Consider the following 16719-nt stretch of genomic DNA (forward strand, 5'->3'; position numbering starts at 1 on the left):
GTGCAGCTGTAGTGCTCCAAACATAGACAAGACCTCAGTCACCTAGATCAAATAGGGGCTTTTAAAAGCTGTACCCATGAGTCCTAAAAAAAGCTTGTCTGAGACATATTAAGTGCACAGTTATTATTACTAAGTGCACAGTTATTGTAACTGTGCACATATTAAACGCTCTGTTATTGTTACTCCACATAACCTTGAATTTGAAAGTTCACTGGTTATGTGCATCATGACCACAATCACAGCACTTTTTCCCCCTCCTTTTTTGTCCTTTTTTTTTAACTTGCAATTTGAACAAAAGGTTTGTGAAAAGAGGATATTCTACGTTTTACTCGTATTGCTTTGACAATATGTTGGGCAGCTTTCACACATGTGAAAAAACAATACTAACTGGAAGAATGTGAGAAAAGGCAAAACAAAAAACAATTTTGCCCTACGTTTGATGTCTTCTACACAAATAATGAAGAACCCATAAAAGATTTAGTCTTGCCTCAGTGCAGGGGACTGGACTAGATGACCTACTTAGGTCCCTTCCAGTCCCACCTTTCTGTGGTTCTGTGAAGTAAAAAGCAACAAACTTTCATTTTGTCTTAATAGCTCTCCTTTAATCTAGAGCAGAGTACACTGACATTTTGAGCTGGCTTTCCTTTAGACAGTTGCTCTGTGAATAGTAAATCAGGAATTCTCTCATGGCTAAAGTATTCTATATCATAACTTCCAAAGTACAATATTTTTCATGTAGAAACAAAAAATGGAGGATCTTTTAATGAGTCTACCTTTATATATCAAAGAAAAAGTGGAGGGGAAAAAGAGAACATCTCTTTTCTTTGTAATAGATCTTTGAGCATCCTTTTATTAAGTGGTAATGTACAGAACGTGAGTACGTTTGAGTCACATAATATGGGGATAACATGTTTAAAATGCTAATTTGTATTTTGGATACTGGATATCCAATAATTTGGATATTAGTTGGTTGTTGAAGATAAAGAGCACAACGTTAATGTGCTATCTTTTTCTCTGATAAATGGGTCACCTCGTAGGGTAAGTCCAAAAGTTGAGCTACCTCATCATTATTCTGCCCTGGTTTGGAATTTCCTGATTATTTTATTTAGTTAGTTAATTCAAGACCCCGTCACCAAATTTTCTTATAAATACAGGTAAGAACTGAAAAGGACAAAATGGTAGACATGTAAATATTTCCATGCTTTTGACACATTACTACCCAAAATGGAAGTAAAATTATATTAAAAAAGAACAGATAGTATCTCTATGCAATTTTTCAAGTGCAGCTAAACACATACCTTAACATTTTCAAAGGGCACAATTTTCATTTTTACCTGAATCATTGTATTGCTCAGAAAGCATTAATGTACTTCTGCTTCTGGCTAAAGAAGACTGTGTGGGAGTCAGCAGTCGAGAAACAATAAAGTTTTCCACTGGACTAAGGTGCATGCGGTGAGCTGAAGGATGGGAGCAAATAAAACAAATAAATTTTAATAGAAAAAAATAAAAAAAAAATTGTTTTAAATAACTTAAATAAAACCAGTGAAATGATCAAATGAAATGAACAAGAGAAAACCTGTTATGTCTGTGATTTAAAAATGCTGTTAAAGAAGTTAATGCTCCTCTGAAGGAGGTTTCTGGTTTCTTCATCATTTTAAGCCACCTAAATTATCTTCCAACCTGTATAATAAATACAGTAGATTAAACTTGTTTTTTATACAGAAAAATCTTCAGTTCTGCAAAATGGTTGCTTTCATGACTCAGCATGAAAAGGGTTTGCTTTTTTCCCCAATGACAGAGCAGTTCCTGGTTTGTGTGCTAAGTACCCCGGGAGTCATTTAAAATGCACAGTCTCTCTGTTGTATAAACCTTATTTATACAGTACATCCTTATGCCTTTCCTCCTCATAAATATGAGATATGACTACATATGTTTATAAACAAATTCCTATTACCTGCATTTATAAAGTCACCCATCACCATAACCTCCGAGTTCTACATTTATATTTATTAAGCAACTCTAAAAATAATTTAAAATGAAGTATGTTTACTGTTGCTTCTTGTTTCTGTCAAAATATTTGTCATTTGTTCTAAAAGAAACAATTCACAGAGGGACAAATCCTTCAGTATTTACTGTACAATTATTACCTTCTAAAGGGCCTAATCTTGCAGAGTGCTCATCATCTGCAGAGCCTCTCATGGATCAGGCCTTTAAGTCAAATTAAAAGACTCTAGAAATCTTGACACAAGTGACAACTTCCAGCTGGCTCACAATGACGACAAACTTTTGTCAATAAACACCCAGTAAATACAAACCAGCACTCATTTTTTACATATAGTTTCTTAATATGGCTAAAGTGTCACAAGCAATGCTTTTCTGGAGGATTACTGCAATTACATTTTGTGCTCAGCCCTGTTTCTTAGTGCATCACAAGATGAAATACAACCAGTAAGAAATGAAATGCTTGCTGTGATTTACTGTTTAAATAAACCTCCTATTTACTTAAGGTGCAGAAGCATAATACATCAGAGTGTGAACTACCACATCTCAAAAAAAACCTAATTTGCATCCTTTCTTTAATTCATCCAACGTTTTCACTGCCCTGCCATTCCTCACCAATAGTCAGCCACAGTAATGCAGATAACTGGCCACTCAAAATGGTTACATGAAGGTGCACTTTGTCCTCTGTGGCATAGACTTATATCTGCCGTGCAACGTTTAGTCCCACACAGCCTGGGGTCTCCAACATGGCAGCATTATCCTGGGCTGGCTATAAAGCTATTTCAAGTATTTAAGATCTTTTACTAATATATTTAACTTACCACCCCAATAATGTTAGAATTGGTTATTAGAAAGAACTCAAGAGCTACAGACAGATCTACCAACAAAAAGGTGTGTTTTAAACATAGGAGAGTTTATGCTGATAAGAGACCATAAGCAGCATATTCACTTGCCTCTGTCAGGGGAATACGTTATTGCCGCTGTGGAGGAGGAGAGACGCTTACTGATTGGTGACTCCATTTGCTTTGGCAGATTCATTGTAGAAGCTGAAAGTTTGTCACATGCTGCAGAGAGACGCATTAAAGATATTTATATTCATACTACAGCGTTGAACACTCCCAAAATTAACCTCTCATTTTTCACTCACGGACCTTGTCATTCGTCTAGGGGCAATGAATAATGCAGAACAGATAATTCTATTCCAATTGCTGCAGATACCAGCATTTTATAAGATACATTTTGGGATAAAATTTTTCTACTTGTGATTTTAACATTTCAATTTTACAATACCCTGTGTAATACAATACCAGGAGCAAGTAACTTCATACTAAATCCAAATGAATGAAATGGTATCAAGGAAAGAAATGCAATACCTGTACAAGAAGAAAATACATAGGCTGCACAAACATAACAAATTTGAACTCTTCCCTGACCTCTCTCAGCTTCAGTCTACCGGAGGTGATATGTGTATCAGCTCCTCCAAAGTACTATTCTAATGCAAAATTCAAGATATTCAACACTAATTTATGCATTTATAGGACATATGACAGCACCATTTACCTCTTTACCGTCTCGTGCATGAGAACTTTCAAAACAATAACTTGGTTTCAGCCCAACTGTTTACATTTGGTTTTATTTCTGTTACAGTATTGTTTGATAAAGTAAATTTTGGCTTGATAACTATTCCTATGTACTCATAAGTTCAACATAATGATGGAATCACGTATGCCCAATTATTGTAGTAGCGAACTATGACGTGTTCGTTATGTAATGGTCAGAACCTACAAGCATACTGGATGGCTTAAGGGGGGGGTTGTTTATTTTTAAAATTTTGTTTCTTCTGACAACAACAAAGAAGTCTCAGCTAGTAACTCACATTCATGGTACAAATTCTGCAGTCCTTGCTCAACTAGGACTCCCACTTACATCAGTGGAAGTCTTGCCTAAGGGACAACTGCATGATTTGGTCCTATCTGCTGAAGCAAGCAATAAAATTCCTTATGTTCACATTTTTAAAAGATAGGTGCAATGACTACTTCCAGAAAATGCATGCAAACCTGCAAATCACTTATTTGTTCATAAAGACTGTTCACCCATGTCTGCACCAAAGTAAGAGTCTTGGGGTTTACATACATGTTTTTGCAGTACATCAGTTACTCATGCATTTTGCAGGCATAACCATCGTGCCCATCTTTGAAAAAACAGCTCTTGAGTAGATTGGCTGTGCTAGATTTCCAAAATATGTCAAATATATTTGCAGCTGAAGGAAAAAAACAACCACCACCAAAACACCCCCAAACCCCACATTGTATGATTCATCCCTGGTATAGACATACAAGATCTATTTCACAGTCCTTTGAAATTAATACTCTAATCTAATGTACAATATAAAATGCAATAAAGTTGTCAAAGGACAAACTCAATCAAAATTTGTAATTATTACAATGTTCAAAATACTTCAGCATACTAAAACAACAATGCTTCCTAATTTTTAACATACCGTGGATGTAGAGGGTGGGGCTGGAAGGAATCAATACATAATGGGCGACGTGCTATCTCCGTAAATATTCACTCTTATTGTATAATTGAAATGTTTTTAAAATAGAACCTCTGCCCCATCAAGTCTCTCTTGAACAAGCTACTCAAATGACATACACACAAAAAACTACAGAAACGTATATTTGTGCCCACAAATTTGACAAAGACGTGAATTTATTGAGTTATTCAAGTCCATAGTTAGTAATAAAATTATGAAATGTCTCTGTTGTGCTGGAATGCTAGGCATGCATTGCTTCACGATGACAAAATCAAAAGAAAAAAAGACATTTGTTCCATATCTTTAATGGTAACAGTGTAGAGTACCGGACTGAAATAATAAGAAAACCAGTGGTTAGGAAGGACAAGATCAGGGGATGGTTTAAAGTGATTAAAACAGTTATAAACGAGACACTATGGTAACTGTGATTCTCTGAAATACCATTGTAGGAATCAGCAGCAGCAGTAGCGGTCACAGGGTCTGGAGGAAGGGTGTTGGCAGCTAAACCTAGGAGAGGGGGTGGGGTATTTTCTGATTCACCTATACAGCAGAAAAATCAGAGCAAAGAGAGGTGAAAGAAATTACCAAATAGCTTAAAAAAAAAATCATGTATAAGCGATACTAGAAAAATAAAGAGGTTGCTTTCTAGAAGAAGAAGAGTTGCTTTTATTATGTTGCATATATATTTCTTTCCCCATTTTTCTTAAATGACAAACCCTGAAAACTGTATTGTGAAATAAAGCTATATGTTTTTTGCTTTAACATGGACAGAAAAATATATTTACACTTAGTTTAGAAGAGAGCAGCAGCCATATTTCATCATCTGAGCAGAGGGGTTTTTTTTGTTCTTGTTTTTTTAAATAACCCAGTCCATTTGGAAACCCAGTGAATTTAAATGAGATAAACAGAAGAGAGATGAATACCTTTTTGAAACATAAAAGCAGTTCATGGTTGATTATGAAATAATTATGAAACCAAATCAAAAAGAGCAGCAGCAACAACAAAAAAGTATATGGAAAAATCCATTTTAAACCGTGAATGCTGCATAATCATCTAGAAATCCCTGTGAGCTTTTAGAAGTGCCAGTGACAAAAATAGATCGTTTTCCACAAAGGTTTGGGCAGCACTCGGTTCTTTTGTGAATACGTAGCAAGCTAAATGCGTTGGGGATTTTTAAAATTTCATTTTAGCATTTGCTGTTATCCCCAAAACAGTTTCTGATTACTCTATTAAAATGATCTGCTTCCACAAACTTAGGAGTGACCTTTCTTCCCAGGATGTACCATAGACAGGAAACCTGATAAGCTATTACAAAGCATTTATTCATGCTACATATCAACAACCCTCACAACATCACAGTAACTATAAACAGGTACCTTCTTTCTATCTTTAATCTCATGCATTTTGCACTTCAGGATCTGCAATGCAGGCAGCTTGTTTCACTCACCATCTCTCCCTCCTGAGCCTGCAGCCAGTGCTCCTCCCCATGACCATCGCTTCTGTTTCTGTTCCAGCTGCTGACTACGTTCTAGTGAACGACGCATCATGGCTTCTAAACGTTCCTGGTTAAATTGTTGCAAAAATTAAGAGACAGAGAAATAAAATCTAATTCAGGTCACCTGGGATTTCTGATCAATACTAAAAAATAAACGTTTTTTATCACCCCACATAACAGGTTCCTGTAATTATGCTATCAACAAAAGAAAAACAACTGAATACAGAAGGTACCAGTATGTCTACCTACCTCCAGAGAAGAGTATCCTTTGTTTGCAATCCACTGAGGTCACTACTGAGGCCTAAGTAAATACCACAGGTTGCATCACTGCCTAGCATCTGTTCCCGCTGGGGAGTCTGCTGCTGTGCTGTGGACTTAATTTGTAGAAGAATAATGCCTGACAAGCATTAACTCCTTCTTGTCTAAGCAGGCCTCAGGTTTTTCTCCTTCAGTATTAAAGTGAGATTGCTGCAATGCCAGTGGCTCCTCCTAGCTGCACAGATAAATGATCACTTCAAACCTGAAGCAGGTTGCATTTGCAGGATGACTTTTTTTTTTTTTAAATCCCTGCTTCCCCCATAACACCTTCTACAGATTAGACATTTAAAATTGTCTTTACCCTAATCCGAGTTGCACAGACCATTCAATTTAGATACACATTTTTAAACTCATATCTACTACTTCTTGCTCTGAACAACTTGCTTCCCCCTCCCTCATCCCACATCCTCCCCTTCCATCTGCCTGGTGTATTTTTTATTTTATTTTTTTTGGTCCTTCTGGAAATCTTACCCCACCCTTAAACTTTTAACTGTTTATGCATGATCCTTCTACTACCTCCACATCCTGGCCCTCACTGAAACCTGACTCCTCCTCCCCCATCCATGCCTATTACCATCTTCCTCCTACAGTGCACGCTCTCTCTGTGCTTTATTGGTCAAGATGGTGGCATTGGCCTTTTACTTTCTCTCTTTTTTTTCTTCAATATGGGCATCATCTTGTTCTTTGCCCTCTACTTATTTTTTGCATCTATTGCCTCACACGGTCCTGGTCCTTCTTCCTCTCTTTCTCCAAACTGCCTTCCATCATCCTTGGCCACTTCAGCCTCCATGCTGAAGATCGGTCCAGCTGTGCAGCCTCTCACTTTCTTACCCAACATTCATTCATTCGTTTGTTTTTTTACCTCCAGCTATGGATCAGTTCCTCTACTCATTAAATCAGTCACTCTATTTTTCACAAGACACTGGATTCTTATGCTCTAAATTTTCTGTCCCTGATCACCACATTATCTCCCTTATTCATTCCTGTTAAACCCCAACCCAATCTCAAAATCCTTGTGTTACCTCCAACCTATTAAATTACCAACTTCCTGCTGACATTAACCACCATCCTTTTATCATTAACCTCTTTCACTGTGGCAGAGAACACTGGTCTCCAGAGGCAATGCATAAGGGTCATGTCCCCGTCCCCCTGCCCATTTGCAGCTTGGCTTGTACTGAGCATGCTCACAAGGACGTCTCATAATACTTACCCAAATGGCATCTTGTAAGGTATCATATGTAAACTGGTAACACATTAATATTATTGCATGATTTATGTACATTTCGCATGTGAAGAGTTAGCTAGGTGTGCTGGAAATATGTTTAGATCAAGCATACTAAGTAGAGTGGATAAGAAAGCCTGCCCTAGACAAAGGAATGTGGATTTAACTGTCTGCCTAGCTTGATTACAGGCAAAGGACAATGAAAGTACATTTACAATTAAGGTAAACAAAGTAATCAAGTTAATAGAGGATGGAAGAGCTTGGTGAGCATACTAGAGGACTCATCAGAGTCTGAACCCTCAGAAGGTCTTCATGGCTCTTGAGGCAAAGTCAATGGATTTTGGGCAATAAAAGGGGAGCAAAACAACATCCTGGCTATCTATCACTTAGGGGACAAAGGGAACAGCGCCCTCTGATTCTGTGAATGCTGGATCCTCTGGCCTGAAGAGCAAGAGATGCTGGTAGTTTGATATCAGTGAGAAAGCTTAGGCAAAGATTGTAAGTTGTTAAAATTAAGTTTTAGTCACTAGGAAACATGTTTCTGTTTTATTTGTAACCATTTGTCTGTGTTACTCTTGCTTAGTATCACTTAAGTCTACATTCTTTATCAATAAACTTATGCTGAGTTTTACTATAAACCATCTCAGTGCTGCGTATTAAGATAAAGAGCATGTCCTATTTCTGGCCGAGTGTAAACGCCTCCACCCTATCCTCCTCCATGATCTATCCACTGATTTCAGCACCAGGCCACTTTCTCCTCCTGGATTCTGATCTACTGGTTCTTCCTCCCCAACTGCTCCTTTAGTTTCTCCTCTCCCTCTTTTGAGGATTCTTTCAGTCTCTCTCAGGGCTCTGTCCATTGTTCAATCTTTTCCCGCTACCCTGGATGAGCTCATCTGATCTCGAACTTTCAGCTATTATCGTCTATGTACTGATAAGTCCTTCGTCTATGACTCCATACTGACATGTCCCCCTTTGATCTGTCTCTCATCTCCAGCTCTCTTTAGATCACCACATCCTAAATGCCCTGCCATTAGCTAATGCAAAACATGCCAAAAGCAAACTGCAGCTTTTTGTCCTTTTCCTTTTTACCTGTGTCACTGTCAATGCCATCAGCGTCCAAGCAGACACATAAGCTCCCTTCTCTTTTTCCCCCTCCTCATTTCCCACCCTCCCTCCAAGTGCATGCACAGAGAGGCACACACAGGCCATCACAAAATCCAGACGTCTCTCTCTACAATAGCTCAGAAAAACCCATACCTTCCTTCCTGTCTCTGTGAGTAAGTATGCTTGTCCATACTGTGGTCTTCTTCTGCCTTTGCTATGCAGCTTTTCTCTGTCTCCCTGATACCAGACTTGCTCCGCTCCAGTCTACCATGCCATGACCTAAACAGCCTTCCTTTCCCGCTTCTCTGACTATGTCATCCCCACATTTAAATCCCTCTTCTGTCTTCCACTCATCTTCTACATCAAGTTCAAGCTTCTGGTCCTCACCCTTCAAGGCCATGCTAACTCCACAGCAGCCTAATCATTACTCTCATTTCCTTTCAGTTCCTCTACTCCTCCCAAGCCTCCTACCTCACCGATCTCTTTGTAGTCTCCTCCCACTCATTTACATTACTTTCTCCAGTTATCCTCCTTGCCTATGAAATGTCATCCTACCAGTGTTATGCAAAACAATCACTCTCTTCTCTCAAATCCCTCTTTAAACACACTTCCGCAAAAACTACCAACCTTATCATAGCTAATAAGTATTATAACACACTTATTTTTAAAAAATGTGATACTATATATTAAAATGTCAGCTGGTTATAAGAGGCAACATGTATTTGTTTTGTATGTTTGTTTATAACTTTAATATTCCATGGGGCAAAGATCGTGTCATCCTCTGTTTTGTAGGTCAGATAACACAATCATGGCATTTAAAATAACTAACACTGTTATATGAACAAAATAAAACACAAAATGAAAGTCTAAAGGAAAAACAGTGGTTTTTTTCATATGTATTTTAAAACTCACGTTACCCACATTTAGAATTTGATATTTTAAATTGTATAGTGTGAAACTACAAAGAGAAAAGGATTTTCTGTACATTTTATTTGGAAATATATACTTTCATTTATATGTGCCTTTCATCAGAGAATCACAGAACACTTGAATATTAAACCCTCACAAAATTAACAAACATATACATTAACATTTTAAACTAGCAAAATATCACATACTTAAAGCAAAAACCAAAAAAACCCAGCTTGTTAGACTATAAAATGCAGAGTTAGCAAAAACAACATTTGGATTTAGTACTGCTACAACCAATTTTTTTGTCCAGGAATAGCTAAACAGTAGGACACAAATGCATTTCTCCATCAGCAACACACAAAATTTGCTGCGTTTGTTACATAGACCCTACCTCCTTGAAAGATGTTTCAGACACTATGCCAACTTCCCATCCGGTATCTGTAATAGCTATTGTGAAGGTAACTGCTGCACTATTGATATGTTGAGCCACCAAAAACAATCCTGTAGTATTCCATGAGCTTCGCATGAAGGTTAAATCAAGAATAAGTAAACTATGAAAACTGAAAAGAGCCATCTACTGTTCATAGGGAAAATATAACATTTATTTCTGCATTTCAAAAATCCTTATAGTCATCCACCCAAGTTTCTTCAGTCTAAAGAACAGAACCATTTTGATCACCCAAAATTACATTTTTTTAAAAAGCACTAGCACAGAGACTGCAAGTAAATGGATCAGAGAACTTCGCTTTCATCTATACAAAATATAATACACACAAAAGGCAAAAGAATCCAATTTCTTTTCTCATTCAAACTGGAAGTTATTTTACAAATATCATGGGTAGAAACAAAAAGGAATTGGTTAAAAGGACAGCTTTAAAAAGTCACGCTCCTGCCTGAAATTGTTGTACCTACTGTTACAAACACGTAGCTAACTGTAAGATTAGAGAAAAAGTATAATTCTGTTCACATAAAGTAAACAAAATAAAAAAAAAAAAGGATTTTAAAAAAAATGAAAACTGTGTATATAGTTAGTTGCACTGTTTCTAAATATCACCACCCAGTCACTTTCTACTTTTATTTGTGTGGGTCTTTTGCACAGCAATGAGGGAAAGAATTTTTTGTTGGTTTTAAAGGGGAAAAATGTGCATTGTAAAAATCACAAAAACTATGATGCTGGCCTTCACCACCCCTTTTAACTGCCCTTCTGCACACAACCCTTTACCAAAACTATCCTCATTTAACACAACTTATTTCTATCCAGACATTCACAACGACTAGTACCGACAGGGCAAAAAAAATCTGGTAAAGAGGTGTGCAGAAGGGCACAGGGAGGGCAGAGTTAAGGTTGAAGTGCATGGTCTGTGGTGTACAATAGTTATAGCAATGACAATGATGGGTATGTTTGCAGTTGGAGGAGAAGAGGGTATGGACTGATCGGTTGCTTAAACTCACAAGAGTAAAGAAATAAAGTTGTGTCCCGTATGTTGCTTGTGTAATATCTTAACTGCTTGACAATACAGTTGTGTATTTATATATTGGATTAAGTTACACACAAATGAATTACAACACTTATGAAAAAATTATTATTCACATATTTTGGTTCCAAATGTAATTAACTGGAGTCCCCAAACATTCATGAATACTTCCAGTCTATTTTTTGTAAACATATACCCTTCCCAAATGTGAGTTTCAAAAATATGAAATGTACTCCATAATGAATATTTAACTGAGAGAAATCCTTCCAATGATGCAGAATGATTTTACAACAGCTATTACCAAGATGTCTTGAAGTTGGAAGCTGGGTTTTGTATATGTACCTGTTTTGCAATGCTTGTTATTTAAACCTCAATACAGTGGCAGATTCAATGTTAATTGCCTTTTTAAAAAATATAATTATATATATTTATATAAATATATAATATATAATATATAAATATAAAATATATATATATATATATATAAATATATATATATATATATATATATTTATAAAAATATAATATATATTTATTTATTTATAAAAATATATTTATTTATTTATTTATTATTTATTTATTTATAAAAATATAATATATATATTTAAAAAATATAATCTGACATTTTTACCCCAAAATGATGTATGAATGGGCAGTGTGGAAAAATATGAGAAAGAGCACCCAATATGCTTGACACAATCAGTACAAGTTAGAATGATAATCCAGCATCGTACATTTTGACAGGTGTTCACATTGCTTTAACAACAAAAATGTGAGAGGAGCAGAGGACATCACATCTAACCAGAGAGACATTTAGAATATGTTGAAAGTGTTGGATCATATTAAAGAAGTTCTGTATTAAAATCACAAATGAGTTTGATTCCCCATAGTTTAAAGTCCAGGGTATTACTAATTAAGAGGTCTCTTGGTTTTTGGTACTGTTTCTCTCCCTCTCTGTGTGAAACTTGCAAGCTGCTAATTGTGTTAGTACATTCTAAGACAGAGTCTGTTCTCAAAGCAATTCTTTGTAACAACAACTACTCACACAAAGAGACTTAAAGCAATACTTTGTAACAATAGAAACAGCACCCAGAGACTCCCCGCCCTTTTGTTGTATTCATCTCGCTTTGTTAACAATTGTGATTAAAATAGAGATAGAGGATGTATGTGGATGGATGCTTGGTGTGGATAATAACTGAATGATCAGGGAGGTGCCAGCCTAAGAATCCAGTGTCCATCGGCTGAAGAAGGCGTCAAGTGGAAATAACCAGAGGACCCCCCGGAGGGCAGACTGGAATCCACCCAACAGCCTCAAGAATGGGAGAACCAAAGAACAAGATAACATCTGGCAGCACGGAGCCGTCAGGAATGTGCCATCTGCTGATTGATTCAGCAACAGCATGATGAAGCAATTCCCATAGACTGGCATAGGAAGAAATTCCTATAAAAATGGACTCTAGAAAGTGAGAACTTTGGGGGGGTCTGATTCTGCAAACCAACTTCCAGGAGCATCAGATGAGCATCTGACAAGGCCCAGCTCCCTCCTCATGTCCAGGCCACCTGGCCAGTGGCTTGGCATGAGCAACTCTAAGGCTGGTAACTATGATAACAACCTTGCAGAACGTGTGTGTGTGTGTGTGTGTGTGTGTGTGTGTGTGTGAATGAATATGAGATTGAATGGAATGTTATAGCTATAACTAACTGCTTACTATGATTCTTTCTGTATTCACAATAAATGTGGCATTTTGCCTTTTTCCCTTTAATAAGATCCCGCTGGTTTTTAATTTATTGGTACAACAAAAGAACTACTAAAGCACTCCAGTCTCAGAAGTGCTTTGGGGTAGCAGTGGGGACAGACCTGCATTTTACTAAAGTATGAGGCACAAACTTCCCAAAACCACTGGCTATACACTAATAAAAAAACACACTTGAACCTTTTCTGGACGAGAGAGTGCTTTCTTCCTCAAAATGTCAGAGGTTTTTAATCCAAGGCTATTGGACGGTTTTAAAATAAATATGGAGATAAAAATGGTGTCATCTGAAACCTCTAGGAAAAAAGAAGTAGCCAATAAAGAGAGGATTAAGTTAAAGTAAAAATTCAGTTTCTACTTGTCACATACACACAGTTCCTATCTGAGGAAATGCTCCTAAGTAATAATAAAAAGCGGAAACACACCCACTTTCACTCCCTACTGCAACGTGGCTTAGATAATCACCACCTCAGAGAGGGCCTTGCTGGAGCCACTCCACTTTTACTATTGATTCCCTTAAAAATACACAAACCACCCTATCTACCTTTGCACAGGGAACAAGGAAGAAGAGAAGTCAGAATACGTGAGACTTTCACCACCTACTGATCTTCAAAAATACTTTTAAGTACAAAATAGCTGAGCAAAGGATTCTCAGCTCTATGAAAGGAATAAGTCTAATACAGATTGTGGAGAGCCACTCTCCTTTCTTTCTTTCTTTCTTTCTTTCTCTTTTTTTTTTAAAGTTCTACAGACTCAACAACAACAACAAATATTTTCTACCCAGATTCTCATGGCTTATTCCATCACAGATATGGAGTGAGATCTTCCCAGTAGATTTTCTGAAGATGTTATATATACATATACATTTACAAGTGGCATGCACATGGAAGCACTTCTCTCTTTGAACATCATGACAGGATGGTTACAGAAAGGTTTGTGATGGTGCATACCCTTAACATAACACAAAAACTCTCATAACACAAGAACCAAGGGTCACCCATTGAAATTAACAGACAGCAGGTTTAAAACAAACATAAGGAAGTACTTCACACAATGCACAATCAACCTGTGGATCTCATTGCCAGGGCATGTTCTGAAGAATGAAAATATAACTGGGCTCAGAAAAGAATTAGAGAAGTTCACGGAGGATATGTCCATCTATGGCTATTAGCCAAGGTGATCAGGGATGTAACCCCAGGCTCTGAGTGTCCCTAAGCCTCTGACTGCCAGGTGCTGGGACTAGACAGGGGGTGGATCATGCTAAATACCCTGTTCTGTTCATTCCCTCTGAAGCATCTGGCACTGGCGGCCATCAGAAGACAAGTTACTGGGCTAGATGGACCATTGGTCTGACCCAGTATAGCCATTCTTATGTTCTTATACTTCCCCATTTTTTTTTCAGATGGATCACTGATATGCATTTCCAGCTGCGTCCAATTAGTTTACCACATCTTTGGGGAAAGTATTGTCATAGCAATGAAGTAATTTCAGAAGGAGATAGAGGTCTGTTGCTGCTCATTACAAAGGTGAAACAGGAGCAATTCTTAAGATGATTCCTATGACACATTGGCGGGCAAGCAGGGTGGCTGCCCTGGATTCCAACTTCCAGAGGGTGCCAGACTGCTGTGCCATTCAGCTATGTTTACTTTTTGCTCCGCTGATTGGCCAGCCAGATGTTCTGTATTTTTTGCTCTGCCACTCGGGCAGGGCAGGAGTGAATCAAAAACATTTTCCGCCCAGGCAGACAAAACAACTATGGTATGAGTGTTGGATCATATTAAAGAAGTTCTGTATTAAAATCACAAATGAGTTTGATTCCCCATAGTTTAAAGTCCAGGGTATTACTAATTAAGAGGTCTCTTGGTTTTTGGTACTGTTTCTCTCCCTCTATGTGTGAAACTTGCAAGCTGCTAATTGTGTTAGTACATTCTAAGATAGAGTCTGTTCTCAAAGCAATTCTTTGTAACAACAACTACTCACACAAAGAGACTCAAAGCAATACTTTGTAACAATAGAAACAGCACCCAGAGACTCCCCGCCCTTTTGTGTGTATTCATCTTGCTTTGTTAACAATTGTGATTAAAATAGAGATAGAGGATGTATGTGGATGGATGCTTGGTGTGGATAATAACTGAATGATCAGGGAGGTGCCAGCCTAAGAATCCAGTGTCCATCGGCTGAAGAAGGCGTCAAGTGGAAATAACCAGAGGACCCCCCGGAGGGCAGACTGGAATCCACCCAACAGCCTCAAGAATGGGAGAACCAAAGAACAAGATAACATCTGGCAGCACGGAGCCGTCAGGAATGTGCCATCTGCTGATTGATTCAGCAACAGCATGATGAAGCAATTCCCATAGACTGGCATAGGAAGAAATTCCTATAAAAATGGACTCTAGAAAGTGAGAACTTTGGGGGTGGTCTGATTCTGCAAACCAACTTCCAGGAGCATCAGATGAGCATCTGACAAGGCCCTGCTCCCTCCTCATGTCCAGGCCACCTGGCCAGTGGCTTGGCATGAGCAACTCTAAGGCTGGTAACTATGATAACAACCTTGCAAAACGTGTGTGTGTGTGTGTGTGTGTGTGTGTGAATAAATATGAAATTGAATGGAATGTTATAGCTATAACTAACTGCTTTCTATGATTCTTTCTGTATTCACAATAAATGTGGCATTTTGCCTTTTCCCCTTTAATAAGATCCTGCTGGTTTTTATTTTATTGGTATAATATGAGACCATAATTATTTTTTTTAATGAAGTAAGTCATTTCCACGGACAGTAAAGCACATAGAGAACCAGATCATAGAAACAGGATGTCACAGTTAAAGTAGGAGAGGCCAGATTTTGTTTTCTCTTTTAAAGTTAAAGTCAGGGCAAAACATACATAGACTGAAAGAAGAGAAGTGGGAGTAAATTATTTTGATACTACATGGAAATGTTTTCTCTCTTTTGCAAAGGTGATTTGGTCATAGTGAAGATCATCAAGGCTCTCTAGAATGTCTGTCCTTACAAGATTTGAAAGTCCACTATTCTAGCAAAGTCATCATCTTCCCATGACATTTCTTTTCATCCCCTCTCTCTTTTCAAAAATCTTTTAATTCATCAGGTGCAGTGGCAGTGCTAGCGTCTACTAAGGCCCAAGCCGTCTTCAACCTCTGCCCGTGTGTGAACAATAATAGTCAGAGGAACCTTTCTGTGATTAACAGCAGCACAATAATAGCGGTGAACTTAAGTGTTAAAGTGAAATCCTGGAAGTGCAGGGCAAACTTGTGGCCATTTGTTTTCAGCAGAATTGGAACTTTCACACCGTATTTTAAGTCTCTATCCCTTTATGGTTTGTTAAAACCTTCCTCATAGGGCAGAACTGGAATGGTCCACTGCAAAGGTTCATCTGAGATGTGAACATGCCCCATTTTATCATGACGAGTGCTAACTCTGAAACGTTTTGATTGTTGCCATTATGCAATTCCCTATTTTAAGGGACTCTGGTTTTTCAGTTTCTGTTTTTACTCATTTCTATGTTCATCTTTTTGATACTTCAGTGCACTGACACGGCATAAAATAATATTTTATAGCTTTGCCTGCATTGTTACTATATAATTTATCAGAAATCTGTTGCTTCTTTAACAATGAAAAAAACAAAACAGATTAAAAGAGTTTTAAAGCAGTCTCATTACATGTTTGTCTCCTATGTCGCCCGCCTGTCCATAAGCGTGCAGATACACACATGCACACACTGCATTTAGAGAGCTACATCGGAAATCAGGCCACTGTCCACCACAACAGAAAACCAAATAGAGTACTAACTGACCCTGGCAAAGAGAGTGCGTAGGCAAATGCACACACAAGCCTTTAAGAATACTTTATTCCTTTTATTCTAAACACTGGTATTGTCAGTTGGCCT

The 16719-nt window shown here is 37.7% G+C and overlaps 1 protein-coding gene across 6 annotated transcripts in view; it reads right to left on the reverse strand.

The window, feature by feature from the left end:
* LOC141996124 (eukaryotic translation initiation factor 1A, Y-chromosomal) overlaps window positions 1-16719 on the reverse strand; it is a 158905-nt gene that overhangs the window by 33153 nt on the left and 109033 nt on the right. For 2 of the 6 annotated variants that reach the window (XM_074967931.1, XM_074967924.1), the window contains exons 4-7: window positions 5985-6099; window positions 4979-5077; window positions 2955-3065; window positions 1335-1457 (exon numbers count right to left, since the gene is read on the reverse strand). In XM_074967931.1, coding sequence (XP_074824032.1) covers window positions 1335-1457; window positions 2955-3065; window positions 4979-5077; window positions 5985-6099 — 448 coding nt within the window. Of the gene's footprint in view, window positions 1-1334; window positions 1458-2954; window positions 3066-4978; window positions 5078-5913; window positions 6100-6281; window positions 6538-16719 lie in introns of those variants that run through there. The other 4 variants (XM_074967951.1, XM_074967942.1, XM_074967959.1 and 1 more) reach the window with 3 other exon arrangements.

This window comes from Natator depressus, chromosome 1, assembly GCF_965152275.1.
Source record: "Natator depressus isolate rNatDep1 chromosome 1, rNatDep2.hap1, whole genome shotgun sequence".
Taxonomy (NCBI): Eukaryota; Metazoa; Chordata; order Testudines; family Cheloniidae; genus Natator; species Natator depressus.